Here is a 20,847-nt window from a genome sequence, read left to right on the forward strand (position 1 = left end):
ATATCAAAAGAAGTTCAAAATTTAAATTTGAAGTGATTTGGAGTAGATTTGAGCAAGATTTGAGTTAAATTTCAGAAAAGACCCAAGGAAGAAGACGAGGTCAGTTTTTTGTATAATTATGTATAATCTTGTATAATAGTGTATATGAGTGTATAAACACATCTTATACATTATTATACACCTTTATACAAGCGTATGTAGACGAACTTCTTCCACGATTTTCAGTTGCAATTCTTGTTCAAAACCAGTCCAAATCTCCATTAAATGACTTCAAATTTTATATACAACCTCCTTATACTATTTCTAACAAGTCTAAATAACACCCACCCCAAATTTCTCACAAAATCAAATTCGAAATTTAAACCCATATAGTTAAGTTTGTTAAAAATCTAATTTTTGCCACCCAAATAAATTTGGTTTGTTGGACTAATATTTGAGTCACAGTTATTGATTCGAAAATTAACTTAAAAGGTTGAGCAATCTTTTTTAAAAATTAAATAGTAATTCTGAGAACTTATTGGAGTTGTATGTTGAATTTTAGCCCATTATTTTTGGCTAGTTGGTTATAAATTAAAATATGGGCTATAAAATTGAAAAGTATGGAGCTCAGTTGTTCTTATGTGAAATTTTTCCAATAAAAAAGAATTTAAAATTAAAAATACCCTTGGATACTTACATAAGCATTTTAATGATTATTTTTCTAATAATTTATATATTTATTATTCACCTCATTTTAAGGCGGAGATGTTTTCATTTATAAATTGGGAAAGGTAATCCTCTCCACAGTCTCAACTCCTCTGCCTCTCCATTCCACAGACCCTCCAAAAACCCTTGTCGCCGTCCACGGCGGCGCACTTCTCATTTCTTCCTCATTCCTCGGTGAACCACCACCGATGGCATCTACACCAGCATCAGAACTCTCCGATGGGCCGGTACTCAGCGTGATCAACAAGCGCCTCCGTGCTCTTCGCAAGAAATACAACCGTATTGTCCAAATGGAAGAATCTCTATCCAAAGGCAAAACCCTCAACAAAGAACAAGAGGAAACTTTCCGCTCCAAATCCGCTGTCCTCGCCGGCATTGACGAGCTCGAGAAGCTTCGTCAGCCACTCGCAGCAGCCGTCGCTGAAGAAATCAACCTCGCCGTTGAACAACAACGCCAAGTTCCGCCGTCAGAGTCCGCTGTCGATACACCTATTGATGATTCTAATATCAAAGGAGAATGTGTTGAGGATTTACTTAATCTGTTGTACTTTGGTAGCCTGTTTGACGTGAAGTCGTTGCAGCAGAGTGATTTAACAGCGACGATGCTGACGAGGACTATGGAGAGGGCGTGTTGTTTGAGCTACGACTGTATGCCGGAGGATGAATCGACTGACGACGTGATGGATCTGTTAGGCGAAAGAGATTTGGATTTGATTTCGATGCTTAGCGGTTTGCTTGTTTCACGCCCTGTTAACTCTCCCTTGTCACACAAGCACGCCCTTCAGAAATGTACTGAGCATGCTAAGCTATGGCTTTCGAAGTCTGATCAGCCCATCGAACCCAATTCCGATGCTACTTGTGAGTGTCTTTTTTCTTCTCAGATAAAATATTGTTTGTTTACTTTGTCGGGAGTGGATATAGAGGATGCATATTAGCGCGAGCCCCACTTGTTTGGGATTGAGGTTTAGCCAATTTTAACAATGAGCTAACTGTGCTTTTAAAACTATGGGTTCAAAAAATTAATATTTCATTGAAATTTTGTTGTACACACACATATATGTTCCATGTCAGCACTAAAGTTACATCCGCCACTGGTAGTAGTTGTTGTTATTGTTATCCTGGCATTGACATTTTTAATTTGCCAGGGAATGTATATAGAGATTCTTGTTTGACCCTAACTGGTTTAAAAACGAATTTTACTTGTTGCTGTTTTATGGAAATTTACGTTTTAGGAAGACATGTCAAGACTTTAAGGCAGTCTTTGATAGATGATTTTAACTGGTTATGTCCTTTTTCTTGCAGATGCGGGGCTGAGATCAAAGCTGGACAAGATCATTGGTTCACTATATTTTACCGTAGACCCTGTTAAAGTGGATGCAGCTGCTGGTAAATATGGGTCTTATCCAGTGCCAGTAGAAGAGCATGTGGAGGTTGTGCCTGTCGACGTACCGCTGCAAGTGGAAACACCAAATGTGCAGTATGAGCAGAAGGTAAATGCTTATAGGAGTAAAGCATCTATACTAATTGCTATATTTAAGGTCCGAAAGACATCTTGCAAGCTTGCCTTGATAATATGTTTGATTGTTGGATGCACATGAGTTTTGCTTGTTTATGTTTTTGTGGATGAATGCAAAGATTTAACTCATTGATATTTCTGTTATATCCCTTGTTTGAAGTTGCTGTATATAACGTAATTGCTGAGCTATTGTTAAGGCCTTATGAAGCTTCTGGTTAAGTTGGTGTCTTACCTTGCAATTCACTTCTACGTATTGCTAAATAACTGAACATCAAAAGTACAAGCCTCCATCGCCCATTTCCTTTAAAGGAACTGAGATGTTCATATGTTTTGGCTTGTTGGTCTTTAACTTGTTAGATTTTGCACTGTCCTGGCCTCTAGGTTAGGTGATGAGGCTTTTCCGCTGTTATATTTTATTCCGGGGGGGGGTCTCATACATTGGTCTTTCTGCATTTTCTTGTTGTGGTCTTAATATATTGGATAAGATGTTCTTTGCTATAAAGCTGTTCTAAATACCGTTGTTGATAGCTTTAGTTCCTCTCTGCCAAAATTCTACACAATACAAGGGAGTTAGAAGATGAACCCAGAAGTATATTCCCTTGCTATAAAGCTGTTCTAAATACCGTTGTTGATAGCTTTAGTTCCTCTCTGCCAAAATTCTACACAATACAAGGGAGTTAGAAGATGAAACCCAGAAGTATATTCCCTTGGCTTCCTCCTCCAACATCAGAGAGGAAGCTTTATTCCCTCTCAGCTCCTCTTGCTTTCCTCTTTCTCCAACATTACTGAAATTGCCGTCAAGACTATCCCCTATTCAAAGGCCAAAACGAGGAAAATAAAAGAAAAAGGTAGCTCAACTTCACTTGTGCCAATGTTGAACCTGTATATGTTTTGAGGGCAGTTACAATTCCATTCAGAAGATCAAAGCCAACAGTATTTTTTCGCTTTATTTTTGGTGTAGATTGGAACTTCTAAATCAAACTGAACATGTGTTAGAGCTACTAGAACCCCTACAGTTTTAGAGAGGGACGTATTTATGCTTCAGTGTTTTGCTTCACTGTGCAGATTTCTAGCACAATCTTTGTGCTGTTAGGAATAAAGCTTCACGATTCTCAAAAAAGGAAAAAAAATAGATCTTCCTCTTTTTGGCACTGGTATACAGAACAGTAGAGGCAGCGACTTCTTTGTTCTGGGTTGCTCAAAATGGTTGATATAGTAGCTTTGAAAGGTATGAGAGTGCTTATGTGATTTTAGTTATCTAATCCGTTGCATTATTAATACACGTATTATTATTATACCACATTCTATCCCGCGTAAAATAATACAGAGATTTCTGAATAATTTATGCAAGTTCTTTTTATACGGAAAAGGAAACTGTAACCAAACAATATTGTTAATGTTGAGTTCTGTACCAAGATTATTTTACCTTATATCAGGAGTCTTTGTAGTCTAGTTAGAGACTTATATGCCAGTGGAGGAATTAACTGTGAGACTTATAGCGTCACCAGTTTTAGAGAACACCTAATTTCCTTAAAAGGCGTATTTAGTATTGACATGAAATGCTCCCTTAAAAAGTGGAATAGATGGGAGGATTCGTACAACAAACCAACTTTTTTGAGTTTGAGGCATAGTTGGTTGTTTGATTGATATATTGCCAATGAGTCCAATATGAAGAAGCCTGAAAACCTGGTCAAAGATAGACTTGGATTTTTGTCTTTATATCCTGAACCCTCTTTGCTTCAATTCTGAGCGCTTTATGTGCAGGCCAAGCTACATGCTGGTGAGAGAGTGAGCAAGAATTTTGTGTAGAAAAAGAATAACTTATTAACCTTGGGTCCTGAGTTATCCTACCTTTCCTCACCTTTTTTACATCATTTTCTCGCTCTATATTCTTAGACTCTTGTCAACCTAAGCTAGTCTTTAGTATTTTCACTGAAACTACTCGTTTTAACGTATCACAATAATATTTTATCCTTAATTTGTAGCCGTAGAAATATTGACTTACATTTGTTTAAAATAAAACGTGAGAACTTTTCCCAGACATGTGAGTTTCACTGGTCACTACTTTTGGCATCTGAAGTGTGTAAATCCAGTTTTCTTATTAAAATCTGTGCTTTTAATTTACCTGGCTTTGAAAAGGGACTACATTGTGTGCATTTACAGGGAATTGAATATGTATAGAAGTTTGTCTATAGCACTTCTCGTGTGATATCATTGTTGTTCAGTGGTCCATGCTTTCCTTCATGTTATCATTCAACTGTGAACATGAACTGTTTTCAGGAGGAAGATGCTGCAAGTTCTGAAGCAGTTGAAAGTAACGAAATTCACGCTAGCAATGTGGAACTGCAGCAGGTATTCTTGACCTTTCTAAGAGAATTGAAGTTTAGTGGTTGTATCCACCATATGTAATCTGTTCTTTTTATACACTTTGTAGGGGGAGCAGGGTGACAACATGTCTGAACAATTTGCTGAACCAGAAGAAGTCGCACCTGAGACGGAAGGTGTTGATAATTTGAAGGATGCAGATTTCAATCGGCAACAATCTGTTCCCCAGAGGTCTTATCAGAACTACAGGGGTAATCGTGGTGGGAGTGGGGGTGGCCGTCGTGGAAACTCCAATGGCCGTGGAGGACGTGGCAGGGGAGGGTCCTACCAGAATGGCCGTAGTCAATACTACGACCAATCTGGTAACTACCACCAGAGGAACCATTTTAATAACTATAGGGGAAGGGGTGGCAGGGGTACAGGTGGTGGCGGCGGGAGTTACAATAATTATGCTTCAGGTGATCATGCAGGCAGTTTCTCTGCTGAAGTATGACCATGTTTAGGTGATTATACAATTTCTTTTGCTAGCTTCGTGGAGGTGGTCAAGCTGTTTCCCTTTACATGGAATCACAAAAGTGTTTTCTGCTTGCTTGTGCATCATCCTGGACGCTTTTTGTAGCTGAAAGAACTGGGAAATCTTATTTCCTAAAGAACTGGGAAATCTTATTGTCAATTTGAGAAAGAATAGAGCCGTTGTAGCTTCTTCAAAGATCATTACTTGCAGATCGTTTTTGGTTCTGAACGTTCTTAGCATTTCCTAGCGTTATATTGCGGCTTCTGATATTAAATGTGAAGGTGCTATTTGCTGATATTAAATGTTTAGGCAGGAGGTGATAGTTATATAAAGCACAACTGAATGTTAATCCACATAATAACTTAATTTAATTGCTTTGGTAAATTTTTTGAACTGCAATTATTATGCTTAGCGGCTTGGGGCTTTGATATAGTGGTAAGAGTGCAACGACGTGACGTGTGGATTAGACGTGCGTGAGTTAGTTGCATGTCATGAGTTTGGATCGTAGTTAAGTATTAAGTGGAGGAGTGAAAGATATATCAATTATTTGTCAAGTTTTTAGGTGACCTTTTCGGTGATTTTAAGAATTATTATGGTTAGCAATGATTCTTGATATCATTGAATCATATCATACCTATGAACTTAACTTTTTTTCTTTTGGGATATTTTTAAGGGGTATATGATAATTTGTTTTACCAAAGAATTGTTGTGACAACTTTTCGCCCGATAAACACTTTTCCGTTGGAAAATTTATTCATGTCCGCTGCTTGTATTTCCTTGTCCGTAGTGCTCAAGGTTCGCTTCTTGCCTGAACTGATTGGTTGCATCCAAAATGAGTATAGTGTTTGATACAGAATCAAGCGCTTTGTCACTTGTCAGTGAGCCCCCACGAGCCAGAAGATCAACCAGTCAAACCCGAGTCGTGAAAATAGATTAAATTGAGAATGCTTGTTAATTAATCATAATCATATAATAAAAATGTATTTAATGGACACATTTTATTTGAGAATGCATGTTAATTAATCATAATAATACTATCAAGTAAGCGTTTGTTCTTAATGATATTGCGTGTGCGAGTTGCTGTAGTTGGACAAAACCATCTCAAGCATATCTATTTGAGCCTTATTGACACACGTGTGTATATTTATTAGTTGTACAAGTGAGTTGGTAGTTATATATAGTTGTAGGTGTATGTAGTAGGTGTACGTAGTATAAATAGGTGTAGGTATTTTTTCTACTGTACGGTATTCATTTTCTCATGTATCATTTTACATTTTGAGCTAAGCTCATTCTCTAGTGGAATAGAAAAGAAGCTTCCAGAAGTCCCTCGTCTATGGCATCTCTCGTTCGCCATTAGAGCTCACTCGAGGTGAGCTCATCCTCTTCATTTCCTCTACTGCTTTGTCATGGTATCAGAGCGAGACTCTCGATCCTAAACTCAATTAGTCAATTTTCCTTCCTATTCGAAGTGTATCCCTACGGAGTGTTTCAGTACGAATATCGAAATTTTTCCAACTTTTCCTATCAAATCGATCCTTGATAATCATGGCTCTTGATGAAAACACAACGGATTCGACAAATCCAAATCCGGCCTTGGATTCGACAAATCCGCCCTACATGCATCCATCTGAAAGCTCTGGTTCTATGCTTGTACCGGGTCTTTTCGACGGATCAGGATATAGATCCTAGAGAAGAGGAGTTCTAAGAGATCTCTCAGTGAAAAATAAAGTAGGATTCATAAATGGGAAGTGCAGAAAGCCAGATCCTTAGGATCCTAACTATGATCAATGGGAACGCTGCGATGACATGGTCACGTCATGGATCCTAAATTCTATCTCAAAGGACTTGGCGGATAGTCTACAATATGTTAATGATGCTCAGGAACTTTGGAAAGAATTTGAAGACAGATATGATCAAACAAACGGGGCAAAATTGTATCAACTGTAGAGGGAGATAAATGATTTGAGTCAAGGAACCCTAGACATCACTGGGTACTATACTAAAATGAAGAAACTTTGGGAAGAACTAAACATATTGAATGCACATGCTCAATGCAGATGCAATTGTACATGTGGTGCCAAGGCGAACATGCAGAAAGTTGAGCAAGATAGAAGATTGATTCAGTTTTTAATGGGACTAAATGAAGTCTACATTGTAGTCAGAGGAAGTATTTTAATGATAAATCCATTACCCTCACTCGCACAAGCTTTTTCAATTCTCATCCAAGAGGAGAAACAAAGAGAGGTCAAGCCAAACAATCAATTGGTGATTGAGTCTACTGCCTTGAGTGCTAACAGATCAGGAGGAAATCACTTCAGGACAAACTTTGGTCAACAGACAAACGTTGCAGACAACACTGGATATATGAACTACAATCAACAGGGAAACAGAACTGGAAACAACAACTACAGGGGAGGACACTTTGGGAATAGGCACGACCTTTTTGTGACTATTGTAAGAAGCCAGGTCACATTAAGGAAAGATGCTACAAGTTGCATGGCTATCCTCAAGATTCAAGGTTTAACAAGGGAAAGAGAATTGATGCCAATGTACATGGAAGTCAAGGAGAAAGTGGCATTGAAGGTGGAGATGGAAACAATGGACATGCACAGGAACAAGACATAACTATGCAGAATCTTACTAAGGAACAATATAATCCGCTGGTGAGCATCCTGGAGAATTTTCATGCTGGAAATGCAGGAAACGAAATGAAAGCAGGAGCTGTGAATTTTGCAGGTATCTCAGCTTGTTCAACTCATTTTGATCCTAGCTCTAGCTCATATGAATGTTCTAGGTCTGTTGCTGACTCTTGGATACTTTACTCTGGGGCATCAAACCATATGATCTATAATAGATCCATGTTAATCAATGTGAAAACCTTAATTTACCCTTTCCTAGTTACTTTGCCCAATGGTTATAAGGTGAAGGTGACATTGACGGGAGATGTAGTAATGAGCCCTAAGTTCATTTTGAAAAGAGTTCGCTTTGTTCCCAGTTTCAAATTCAACCTAATCTCAGTACATTGCTTGACAATTCAATTTGATAGCTTTGTCATATTCACCAAATTTGTTTGCATCCTTCTGCAAGCCCCTTCACTGAAGAGGCCTCTGGCAATTAGTAAAAGTAAGGATGGTCTGTATCTCTACAAATCAGATTCTTGCAAGTATAACACTTCAGATTTTTGCAAGTCTAATTCCCTAGTCTTTGATAATTCATCTAGTGCATTAAATAAAGGTGATGTAATCACTCAGTCTACTCCATCTAGTATAATTAGTAGCAGTAGTGTTAGTCCACACTCTGTTTCACACATTGCATCTAGTTTACATAATTCTTCTTTCCCTACTATATCTGGATCACACACTTCCTCTTCTGAATGTAATAAGATTGTCACCAATTCTCATGTGCAATATGAAAGAAATAATAGTCCTACATGCAATGCATCTATGAATGATAAACACATGATTGATCTCTTATGGAACAATAGATTGGGACATGTACCCTTTGCCAATATGAGAGGTATTGAGTCAATACCCTTTCAATTTTCATCCAAACAGTCCTTTATCTATCCAATATGCCCAATGGCTAGACAAAATAGACTGCCATTCCCAGAAAGAACTACAGTAACAACCAAGATCTTTGAAATCTTACATGTAGACCTGTGGGGGCCCTATCATGTGCCAACACATGATATGAATAAGTACTTTATCAACCTAGTAGATGACTACAATAGGTGCACTTAGACACATCTTCTTAGTTGCAAGAGCAATGCCCTACAAGTAATCAAGGCTTTCTCTGCCATGGTGAAAAATCAATTCAACTATTCCATTAAGATCATTAGAACATATAATGTCCTTGAGTTCATAAATTCTGAGACTGCTTCTTTATTGCAGTCTAATGGAATTATACACCACAAAGCATGTCCCTATACACCTCAACAAAATGGCATAGTCAAAAGAAAACACAAGTACTTTTTGGAGGAGGCCAGGCCACTGTTGTATCAGTCCAAACTCCCCATGCAATACTGGGGAGAATGTATCCTCACCTCAACATACTTGATTAACAGACTCTCTTTTACCACTCTAAAAAATAAATGTCCACTGGAGCTACTATACAAAAAAACCAAATACTCTCACCTCAAAAGCTTTGGATGCCTCCGCTTTCCTACAAATCTAAAACCTCACAAAGATAAATTTGAATCTAGATCCTTACCTCATGTCTTTGTGGGATATCCTTTTGGGACAAAGGGCTACAAGGTACTCAATCTAGTCACAAAGAAAATTCATGTTTCAAGGGATGTATTTCATGAAGGTGTATTTCCTTTTGCTTTGCACTCTAGTTCTAATAGAGTCTTTCCCTCATTTCCATAAGTAAATGCAGAATAGCACAAGAACTATTTCTTTCTCATAGGTCAACATCTATTCCTACTTTTCCTAGGACATCTCTCCCAACAATGTCAACTGATCCTTCATCCCCAGGGGCAAGAGAACCTAACCCTCATGTGACTTCAAGTTCAGAAGAACAATTTTCCTTATCTGATAATAATGAAAACTCATGAAACTCTGCCTAACAATACTTCTAACTCAATAATACAAGAATCTAATGAAGCTTTAGGAAGGCCATCTAGAACCCTCAAAGTCCCCACTTACTTGAAAAATTACAACTATTCACTACCCAAATTACAAACAAATCATCCTGACTCTCCCTCTAGTAGTAACCAAAGCACCACCTCTCTTTCCTTCAATGCATCCATACCCAATGCCCAATGTGTCTCACTCAATACCTTGAATTCTGATAGTCAGCAATTGATCAAAACTATTTCCCATGAGATTGAACCCAGTTCATATGAGGAGGCAACTGCTGATCCTACTTGGCAGACAGCTATGAATCAAGAGTTTGAAGCCCTTTATGCCAATCATACTTGGAGTCTTGTGCCTCTTCCAAGTGGAAAAAGGGCAATAGGATGTAAATGGGTATACAAGGTGAAGCACAAGGCAGATGTGGGCATAGAGAGATCGAAAGCAAGGCTAGTAGTGAAGGGATACACTTAGGAGTTTTTTTTGTCCGCTAGGCAAACGCCTAGGGCTAGTTTTATTTATAACCAGATAAAATACGAAATACAATGTCATGATATCCTACGAACAGAAAGTAATTAAGTTTGAACTTAACAAGTATCCTATTATCAAAATTGAGTGTTACACTCAACATTGATAACATATTAATGCTATTAAACTTTGTAATACAATTTGTTGAAGCTTTGTGGTGGAAAGCACGTGTGCCCCACCTATAGCCTTTTCCATGTGATCCTTTTGCTCAAAAGCATGTGTTGTCTGCCATGCCTTGCACATGAAACCATGTGTGCACATTAAAATATTCAGAAAATGCCTCAATGCACATTTAGAATCCTTTTCCAGCTGCTGTGCTTTGCGTGAACTATTGGTGTTAGTTCTGTCCCAAAAAACTCCCACTTGACAGCAGTTAGCGTGCATGGCAACTGTACCTTTTTTTTGCTGCGTTCATTCTTCGTCGATTGAGGTAATGAGAGACAGCTTTGTACTGGAATCACACGTGAGCTCCACTTACAGCTGCAGCATAAAGAAATATATCCCATAGTACCTTCATCCTAGAGTATTACATGCTTTTATGTATCCTAGATAACTTTCCACGTGCATTCCACTTTTCCATTTGATTCCTTTGCTCACCAGCATGTGTTGTCTGCCAGTCCTTCCACATTAAACCTTGTATGCATATTAAGAGATTATTTAATCCGAATTGGATTGAAGCATGCGATAATATAAAGCATTGGCCTTTGTTGCCTGCTTTTCTCGAAGACATATTTGTTGCACATGCTAGTTGTGTTTCCAATGCCATTTGCTTCTTGTTGTGCTCGAAATTAGGATAAATCATTTTTATATTCCCATATCCCTGAACCATGTGTATGATATTAAACACTTCTGCACCATGCTGGTTGTATATCCAAATAACTGAAAGCATTATTTCACCTCCCGCTCTTCCTTTTCTCTTTGCTTACTATCTCTTGTTCACCTTCACCCTTAGATTTGGACATTGCAGCTTATCTTCATTAACCAACCTCCTTCCCTGTGCATCTAGATGCCAGAATTGTTGGCATTCTATTTCTCCATGATCTAAAGCATAATTAGCCAAATGATCTGCCAGCTTGTTGCCCTCTCTATGAATATGAGTCACTGTGTAATTGCCCTCATTCATTAGTTGCATCATTTCCTCTACCTGCTCAGATATGATCCATGGTGGTTTCCAGATCCCATCCATTATCTTTTTTAATAACATTGAGTCAGTTTGAAGCAATACATGAGAGTATTGTTGAAATCTGCAGAACCTTAGTGCTTCTACCATGGCCTTCGCTTCAGCTACTGTGTTTGTTGTCTCTTCAATCTCTTTCCCTACTGACTTGACTATGTCACCATTTTCATTTCTTATACAAAAACATATTGATCTCCTCCCTGGATTTCCCCTCGATGCACCATCCGTATTAACTTTTAGCCATCCTGCACTTGGAAATTCCCACATGACTTTTGTAACTTTAAGTTTAGGAGTGAAATTTTCCATCATAGCTAATAGATCTTGCCATTTGTGAGGTACCATGTCCATCCCCGACTTTCTCACTTTCACCAATGCCTAAAGATTTGATGAAACTTGATAAATCACCCTGCTAGTTGTCACAACATCACCATACTTCATACTATTTCTTCTTTTCCAAAGTTCCCAAACTACGCATGAGGGGAGTGCTTGCATTAACGGTTTTAGCCTTAAGCACACATTTGCAGTCCAACATTTTGTGATTGCTTGGTGCAATGTAAGTCCCTCCACAGCTATTCCTGCCCTCGATAGAAAATACTTCCAACTTATCTTTGCAGTTTCTGATCTAAAAAACAAGTGCTGAAGAGATTCCTTGTCAGGCTGTACACAACACCAACATTTTGACGGCATGCAGTAGCCTACCCTTTTCAAGAAATCATCTAAAGGTAGCTTTGCTTTCCACACTTTCCACATGAAAAATGCTATTTTAAAAGGTAGTCCCTTTACCCAAATCATTCTATAAGCTGTTCTTCGTTCGTCTCTTCTTCTCGTATACTCCCATGCTGACTTAACACTGAAATATCCTCTTGTTTCCAGCATCTAACAAGTCCTGTCAAGGACCTGCATAGTTGAAGGTGGTTTGGTTTTCTCCAGAATGTGAACTGCTAAGTCTTTAGGAAGTATTTCAAATAGCCTGTCCACATCCCACTCACCATCTAAGGTAACATCATGTACATTATGTACATTTTCATCAATGACAAAGTCCTGAGGAACTAAAAAATATAGTGCCCCAAGACCTGTCCAGTTTTCATACCAAAAAAGTGATGATCCCATTTTTGTTTGCCAAAGGATTTGATGTTCAATTAGATCTCTACATTCCAACATTTTTCTCCAGATGTGAGAACCCCTTTTCCATGGAACAATTACAGAGTTTAATTTTTTACAGTATTTCTGACATACGAAAGAGCTCCATAGGCTTGGTTTTGTTCTAAAATTCCACCATAACTTGCTGAATAATGCCTTTGCTACATCATGCAGTGACCTGAAGCCAATTCCTCCTTCCTCAACTGGCATGCATAAGGTATTCCATGAAGCCCAATGCCTGCTCGTTCCTCCTACAGTGCTGCTCCAGAAAAACTGAGCAAACAATTTGTGCAACCTATTTATCACATGCTTTGGAGGGTTTACAACTGATAGTAGATGCATAGGCATGCTTTGCAATACATGGGATATGAGAACTGCCCTGCCCCCTACTGATAATAACTTGCCCTGCCATGATTGCAGTTTTTCCATTACCTTAGTAATTAGGGGCTGATAGAATTCCAACTTTCTCCTTGCATAAAATATAGGACAACCTAGATATATGATAGGGAAATCATTTCTATGCATGCCTGTGATCCTTTCCACCTTGTTGACCACTTCCATATCTGTTAAATGGTGCAGGTACACAGCTAATTTGGTCTTGTTAACAAGCTGCCCAGATGCAGTTTCATATGTCTTCAGCACTTGCATAATCAGCATCAGAGATGTTTCATCTGAGGATGAGAAAATAATCATGTCATCTGCATACGCCAAATGATTGATCTTTGGACTCCACTTTGGCATCCCAAATCCACAAAAATACAGGTTAGTATGTAGTGCATTGAGACCCCTAGATAACACTTATGCTGCCAATATAAACAAAGTTGGAGATACATGATCACCTTGTTTTATTCCCCTTGATGACTTAAAGAACTCATGAGCTTGACCATTGATTAGAATAGAACACCAATTGTTTGACACTAATCCAAAGACAATCCCTATCAACCTTTCTGTGAATCCCATCTTTCTTAGTACCTTGGTTAGGAATAGCCAAGATAATCTATCATAAACTTTGGTCATATCTAGCTTGAGGATGACATTAGGTCCAGCCTTATTCTAAGCCTAATGTCAGTCACTATCTCCTGAGTTAGAAGGATGTTTTCTACTATATTCCTTCCCTTAACAAAACCTGCATGTTCCTCGATATCAGACTTGGGAGAAATTTCACTAGCCTTTCATGTACCACTCTTGATATAACCTTATTTGAGAAATTACTGAGGCTTATTGGTCTTAAATCAGAAAAAGTGGTAACTTCTTTTTTCTTTGGTAGTAGAACTATGTTTGTGTGTGTTACACACTTGGGTAGCTCGTGACCATTGAAAAAAGCCCTCACCATGTCGTACAGGTCATCCCCTATTAAGTCCCAACAAGAATAATAGAATTTTCCTGTCATCCCATCTGGGCCCCCAGCACTATCACCATTGAGTCCGAATACTGCCACTTTTACCTCCTCTTTTGTTGGCTGCTTAATCGATTCTGCATTCTGCTCAGTGTTAATCATATTAGGAACATGCTCTACGATATCCAATGATGAATGAGTTGTTGTTTCTGTGAACTGTTCCTCGTAGTATTTAATAGCCTCTTCCGCAATTTCTTGTTCTTCTTCAATCCAGGTTCCTTCACTGTTTTGAATTCTGTTAAGCTGAAGTCTCTTCCTCCTACCTCTCACTTGTGCGTGGAAGAAATTAGTGTTCCTGTCCCCTTCCTTGAACCAAGTCATGCCTGTCTTTTGTTGCCAATATTTCTCCTCTAGTGCAAGACATTTGATCAATTCTGCCTGAACCTTTTGTAGCCTCTCCCTATTCATCTCTGTAGGATTTGCTTCAAATTCTGCTTCATGAACCATCACTACTTCCTCCATACTTGCTATCTTTTGAAAAATATCTCCAAATGTAGCCTTACTCCACAATGAAAGGGCCTTCTTTAATTTTTTTAACTTATGATTAAAGAGAATATACGGATTTGCACTAAAATCAACATACCAATTCTCTTTCACCACATCTTTAAAAGTCGCATGTTCCACCCAAAAATTCAAGAACATAAAAGGTTTTTTATAGGAGGAGATTTTATATCACACTTCAAATACATTGGACTATGATCAGAACCAGTCTTTGACAAATGTTGCACCTCTATTCCTGGAAATGTTTGTTGGAACTCAACATTGGCCAAACATCTGTCTAGTCTTTTGAATATACAGTCTTCCTCTGCTCTCCCATTCCACCAAGTAAATATGCTGCCTTTAAATCCAAGGTCGAAGAGATTGCAAGTGTTGATGCAGTGTCGAAAATCATCAATTTCATTCAATGACACAGGTAATCCACCAAACTTCTCTTCTTCGTCCCATATTACATTGAAATCACCTCCTACAAGCCATGGTTCATCCATATCCCTTGCCATTGCATATAATGAATCCCATAATTCTATCCTCTCAATTGCATCACATTTTGCGTATATCAATGTTAGGATAAACTCCACATGTGATTCAGTATGAAACAATCTTAGTGTTAATTGTTGCACCATATTGTACATAACAGTTACCTCAAATACCTCATCTATGAAAGCCCATATTTTGTTGGAAACATTTGCAATTGCCTGTGCAAGTCCTATCTTGTTTCTGTAACTTTCCAGTTTTTTTGCTTGTTGCTTTGGCTCCATTAAACCTACAAATTCATAGTGATTTTGCCTATGCATTTTTGTCAACCTTTCAAAGGCTTGTTGTATGTTAACTGACCTTATATTCCAAATGAGAGCATTCATCACTGATTGTTGGATTTAGTTAACGTTCTCCTTGTGTGCATCCCAGCTTTTGGTGCTGCAAAATTATCTTTTTGTTGCTTCTTCTTACCTTTTGCTGCTGATTTTGCCTTTTTCACTTGCGTAGGTGATAAGTCACCTTGTCTTGCAGCATTCATAAGGTGTTGGGTAGTTGATTCTTGATCCATGTCGTATCCTGATTTAGCCATTTCTTCTCCTTCTTCATTGTCTTCCTCCCCTCCTGATGTAGCTCCAAATGTATTCTTTTTAGGGACCAAGGCCTTCTCTTCTCCTCTTTTTAACAGCTGCAACTGGTTTTTCTCCAATGTAACAGTAATATTTACTATTTCTATTTTTTGTTTTGGTTGTTTCTCCTTCTCTGTTGTGTTGTGTCCTTGTGGGTCTTCTTGTGATTTCTGCAGTTTATCATCTTCTGTTCCTCCAGGATCATTTACCTCTGGGCCTCTTCCTTCATAGTTTCTATTTTCTGTGACTTCTGCTATCTGAAAATTATTGTTATGCTCAACATTTTCTGATCGTCCCTTTATTAAAAAATTACCAGTTGTATTGTTGTCATTGGCATGAGGCTTTCCATTTACACTTTGCTCATCTTCTTCTTTGTCCTTCTCATTTGGTTCCTCATTAGCTTGTGCTCCTAGTGGTACTTCGTTCTCCTCTGAATTGTATTCCCTTTGTGCATCCCATAGCCTGCCTCCGCAGCCTTGCACTCTTTCTTTAAGAGTAGACGATTTTGACCATTCTGCTTGAGAATTTGGAGTTTTATTAAGTACTTTGTTCACTAATGTATCGTGTGATGGGATTTCCTGGCATGGTTTATTGATCTTCACTATTCCTTCTCCTGTTTTATCCTTGAACCTTCTTTGTACCCATTATGCATTATCGTTTTTTGCTTTTGATGCCTCCTTTCTGTTGACTAGACCATTAGTTGAACTAATACCCGATGAGTTAAGATGAAAAGCTTGTGCTGCTGGATTTAACTTTCCCTCATTATCGACCATATTTTTTGATTTTGGCTTTGTAGATGCTTGGTTATGAAGTGTTGGACTGTTTGTTGTTGCATCAGCTGCCACCATTGCCAATTGATTAACAAGTTCTTCCTCTTCATCCATCCCTTGTAATATTGCAAACTTGTTAGCTACTTGAAAATGATCATTATCTTCTTTGTCTACTACCACCAATTCCTTTCCGTTGTTGCTTTGTGCTTATGCTTGTCTCTCTACAGTGCTTGTACCCTCCTTGTTCTTATTGTTTTCAACCTGCTTAGCTGGTGCCATCTCTATTCCATTATTATTGAGACTAGTATTTTGATTTAGTACATTTCTAACTCTGTTGTCTTTCACTTCCTTCCATTGCTCTTTTGCTGTAACATTCACATTACCCACGACCTTTCCACTAGATAACATCATTATAGGTTGTGAGATCCCTATGTCCTGTTTCTTAGCTGTATCTGCTTGGTTATCATTCTCCTTCTCCACATATAGTTCAGGGTGTATCCTCCAGCATTCAAATTGATTATGTCCTTAAAGTTTACAATGTCTGCAATATTTAGGCAGCATGTCATATTGAATTCTCACCCATTCAGTTCTTGTTGTTCCTTTAGCTTCATTGAATATGTCCATCCTCACCTTTTTAGGCAAATCTGCAAGTAGATCAACTAGTACCTTCACCCTAGCACAAGTAGGTCTAGTTTTATTAATTGTTGCCATGTCTAGATGCATAGGTTTACCTACTGCTGTAGCTAGAGAAAATAGACATTCCTTCACAAAAAAGGTTGGCAATAGACCTGGGAATGAAATCCAAGCCATTGCCTTGGGTGTTTCTTCATCTGCTCTAAACTTTGAGTCATAAATCAATGGCCTAAGCTGATATTGATACCCATCCCTGTCCTTTATGTAATGAGTTTTTGATGAGAAATGAAGATAGTCCTGCCTTAACGTCATTCTAATCAAAATATGTCTATCCCTGAGAAATCCTATGTTACATTCACCTTTAATTCCGCATTGAATTGGTTAACTTACACAGTTGTTGAATTTCTGGGCTACCATAAGAACATTTACCAACTATTGCATATTGTAATCCTTCTATGATATCCATCCTTTCTACTTCTGCTTCTGTGAACTGAATAACATGTTCTCCATTTAATATTGTAGGTGGACGAATAGGAATTGGCTCAACTTCCTGTTGCTCCTGCATTGCCGCATTTAAAGTGCAAGGTTTCAGAAATTTGGAGTAATCCATCGGCTGTTTGTTGTTATTTGTGTTCCCTGATGTTTGTGCAATGTTTGGAGGAGGTTGTTTAGGCAGCGCAGCCACCAAATGTGGTTGGCCACCTGCCTGTGTGTCCATTACAGTTGTAATTCTTTAGCTCCTTACTTACATGACAAAGGTGCAGCAGCTTTGCAATAAAATGACGTTACTTACTGCGTATGGCTGAGAATCCAATTTCATAGGTTGAACTGTAAAACAGTAATTTTGTAAAATGAAGCTTAGGATTCAAACCAATCTTAGAAGAGAAGAGAACATTTTCACATCATCAAAACAATCTATTGTGCTTCAGAGATTAGCTGAAATGCTGAAAACACTGTCTGCTACAGTAACACACGAAAATGAAATTAAGATCTACAAAAATTGACTAAAGATCTGAAGTTGAAACCAATTGGGTAATATTCGTAAGGAAATTATGTATCTTTTGACGCAAAGTTGGTTAGTTCCACCACCGGATTCCGGAGTTATGACCGGAAAATGATGACGAAATTATTATTCCTTCTCTTCCTAGAGAGAAGACAGAGGTTCCTCCTAAAGCCGAACAATTTTCCTTATCTGATAATAATGAAAACTTATGAAACTCTGCCTAACAATACTCCTAACTCAATAATACAAGAATCTAATGAAGGTTTAGGAAGGCCATCTAGAACCCTCAAAGTCCCCACTTACTTGAAAGATTACAACTATTCACTACCCAAATTACAAACAAATCATCCTGACTCTCCCTCTAGTAGTAACCAAAGCACCACCTCTCTTTCCTTTAATGCATCCATACCCAATGCCCAATGTGTCTCACTCAATGCCTTGAATTCTGATAGTCAGCAACTGATCAAAACTATTTCCCATGAGATTGAACCAGTTCATATGAGGAGGCAACTGCTGATCCTACTTGGCAGACAACTATGAATCAAGAGTTTGAAGCCCTTTATGCCAATCATACTTGGAGCCTTGTGCCTCTTCCAAGTGGAAAAAAGGCAATAGGATGTAAATGCGTATACAAGGTGAAGCACAAGGCAGATGTGGGCATAGAGAGATCGAAAGCAAGGCTAGTAGTGAAGGGATACACTTAGGAGGTTGGGGTAGACTACACAGAAACCTTTTCACCAGTAATTAAAATGACAACTGTTAGAGCTCTAGTTGGGATAGCAATAAAGAAAGGCTGGGAGATTTTTTAATTGGATGTGAATAATTCATTTCTTCATGGAGATCTTTATGAAAAGGTATACATGGAAGTACTTCCAGGTCTTGCTGTAGAGAGGTCAGACTTAATATGCAAATTGAACAAGTCCTTATATGGATTAAAGCAAACAAGTAGATAATGGTATGAGAAGTTGACTGAAGCACTTTGTTTAAGGGGATACACACATTTTTTATTAGACTATTCCTTGTTTTACAAAAAGCATGGAGATTCAGTGGTGTTTGTGGCTATCTATGTAGATGATGTCCTAGTAACATGGACTGATTTGCAAGAAATAGAAGCATTAAAGGTCTACTTATATAAGACCTTCAGAATAAAGGACTTAAGGAAGACTACATTATTTTCTGGGATGAGAAATTTTGTATAAAGGTGATGGAATATTGATATCACAAAGGAAATTCACAATGGATTTACTATCAGAATTTGATTGTATGAAGTATTCTGCCTTGACCTCTCCACTAGATCCCACATTCAAACTAAGTTCAGTAAAGGGCTCTTTGTTGCCTGATCCTTCACACTTCAGAAAATTGGTGGGAAAATTGAATTACCTAACTAACACAAGACCTGATATATCCTAAAGTGTGCAACGTTTGAGTCAGTATATGCAAAGTCCTAGGGAGCCTCACTTGAAGACTACATATCATGTGCTGAGATGTCTCAAAGGTGATCCAAATCTAGGGATCTTTTTATCCAGCAACAAAGATTACAGAGTTCGAGCCTTTTGTGATTCAGATTGGGCAGCTTACCCTGACTCAAGAAAGTCAGTTAGTGGTTATGTTGTATTGCTGGTGTCACACCTCCTTTTTACGCACCCGCGAGGGTACAAGGGAGTTTTTCCAATTAAAGGACAATCGAAACGGGATTGGTTTATTTATTTCAGAGTCGCCACTTGGGAGATTTTAGGGTGTCCCAAGTCACCAATTTTAATCCCGAATCGAGGAAAAGAATGACTCTATATTACAGTCTGCGTACCAGAAATCCGGATAAGGAATTCTGTTAACCCGGGAGAAGGTGTTAGGCATTCCCGAGTTCCGTGGTTCTAGCACGGTCGCTCAACTGTTATATTCGGCTTGATTATCTGATTTTATACAAGTGTGAACCTATGTGCAAAATTTAACTTTTAACCGCTTTTATCATTTACTGTTTTTATCAAGAATTGCAACGTTGTGAAAATGTATCTCGAACCGCGTCACAATCAATGTACCCGTGGTCGTCGACACACTTTGACTCCGTTGAGATTTGGATTTGGGTCACATCAATGTGCACCCGAGTTTAAGGAAATTAAATTATTAAAGGCGCGCCTAAAGCGACTAGCGTATTTATTTTGGGTAGGACCGTGGAATTTTACTAAACGGTCCATCCCGAAGTCTAAACAATTTTTAAAGCAAATATTTACTGAGGGCCCCGCAATTTGTATTTTATTTGGCGAGGCTCATCTCATTCTTATTTTTTTAAAATGAATTTGCAACGTCATGGACACGCATCTCGAACCACGTCACAATCAATGTACCCGTGATTAGAAACACATTTCGACTCCGTTGAGAATTGGATTTGGGTCACATAAATGTGCACCCAAGTTTAAGAAGGTACGATTTATTAAGGCATATCCTAAAGAGTCTAACGTATTGTTATTTTAGGAGGGTTGTGAGATTTGCTAAACACCCGTCCTGGAAACTAAATGCTTCAATGATATACATTTAACAAGGGCCCCGCATCTGCGCGTTTTGTTTATTTTCATCGAGGCTCATCTCGTCCTTATTTTTAAAAGGATATCCTATAGCAACTACGTTTCTTGTCGTGTTTGTCTCTATCAATTGAAAACAGTAGATAGTCCTAATTAATTAAATGCTTGCAAGTTGTTTGTAACGACATTCAGAAAAAAAAAATCAGAAATGAGGCTGCATGTACAGTCAGCCGAAAAAATAATCCCGGGCCCAAATCCAGCCCATGCGTAATAGGCCAGACCTGGGCCACTGTTCGTTCGAAGCAGGCCGGCTTGGCCTGTTTTGGCCTGAACTTGACCTTTATGAGGTTGAGATTGCAAGTTTGATGTTCTTTGTCTTAACAGGTGGTTTACTAGTTATAGGAGACCATCAATCTAGAAAAGAAGAACTTAATCCATGATGTACAGTT

At 38.4% G+C, this 20,847-nt stretch overlaps 2 protein-coding genes across 2 annotated transcripts; one reads left to right on the top strand and one right to left on the bottom strand.

Moving 5' to 3' along the window:
• Window positions 1-752: 752 nt before the first annotated feature.
• On the top strand, window positions 753-5,284 carry LOC104233745 (uncharacterized protein C12G12.07c). Its single transcript, XM_009787182.2, has 4 exons — window positions 753-1,563; window positions 2,008-2,195; window positions 4,502-4,573; window positions 4,656-5,284. Exons 1-4 carry the CDS (start codon window positions 894-896, stop codon window positions 5,037-5,039), a joined length of 1,314 nt encoding a protein of 437 aa, XP_009785484.1. The 5' UTR covers window positions 753-893; the 3' UTR covers window positions 5,040-5,284.
• Window positions 5,285-14,507: 9,223 nt separating this feature from the next.
• Window positions 14,508-15,233, bottom strand: LOC138881394 (uncharacterized). The gene has a single exon (XM_070161616.1). The coding sequence runs from the start codon at window positions 15,231-15,233 to the stop codon at window positions 14,508-14,510; it is 726 nt and encodes a 241-aa protein (XP_070017717.1).
• Window positions 15,234-20,847: the final 5,614 nt, after the last annotated feature.

Source organism: Nicotiana sylvestris, chromosome 11 (genome assembly GCF_000393655.2).
Source record: "Nicotiana sylvestris chromosome 11, ASM39365v2, whole genome shotgun sequence".
Taxonomy (NCBI): Eukaryota; Viridiplantae; Streptophyta; class Magnoliopsida; order Solanales; family Solanaceae; genus Nicotiana; species Nicotiana sylvestris.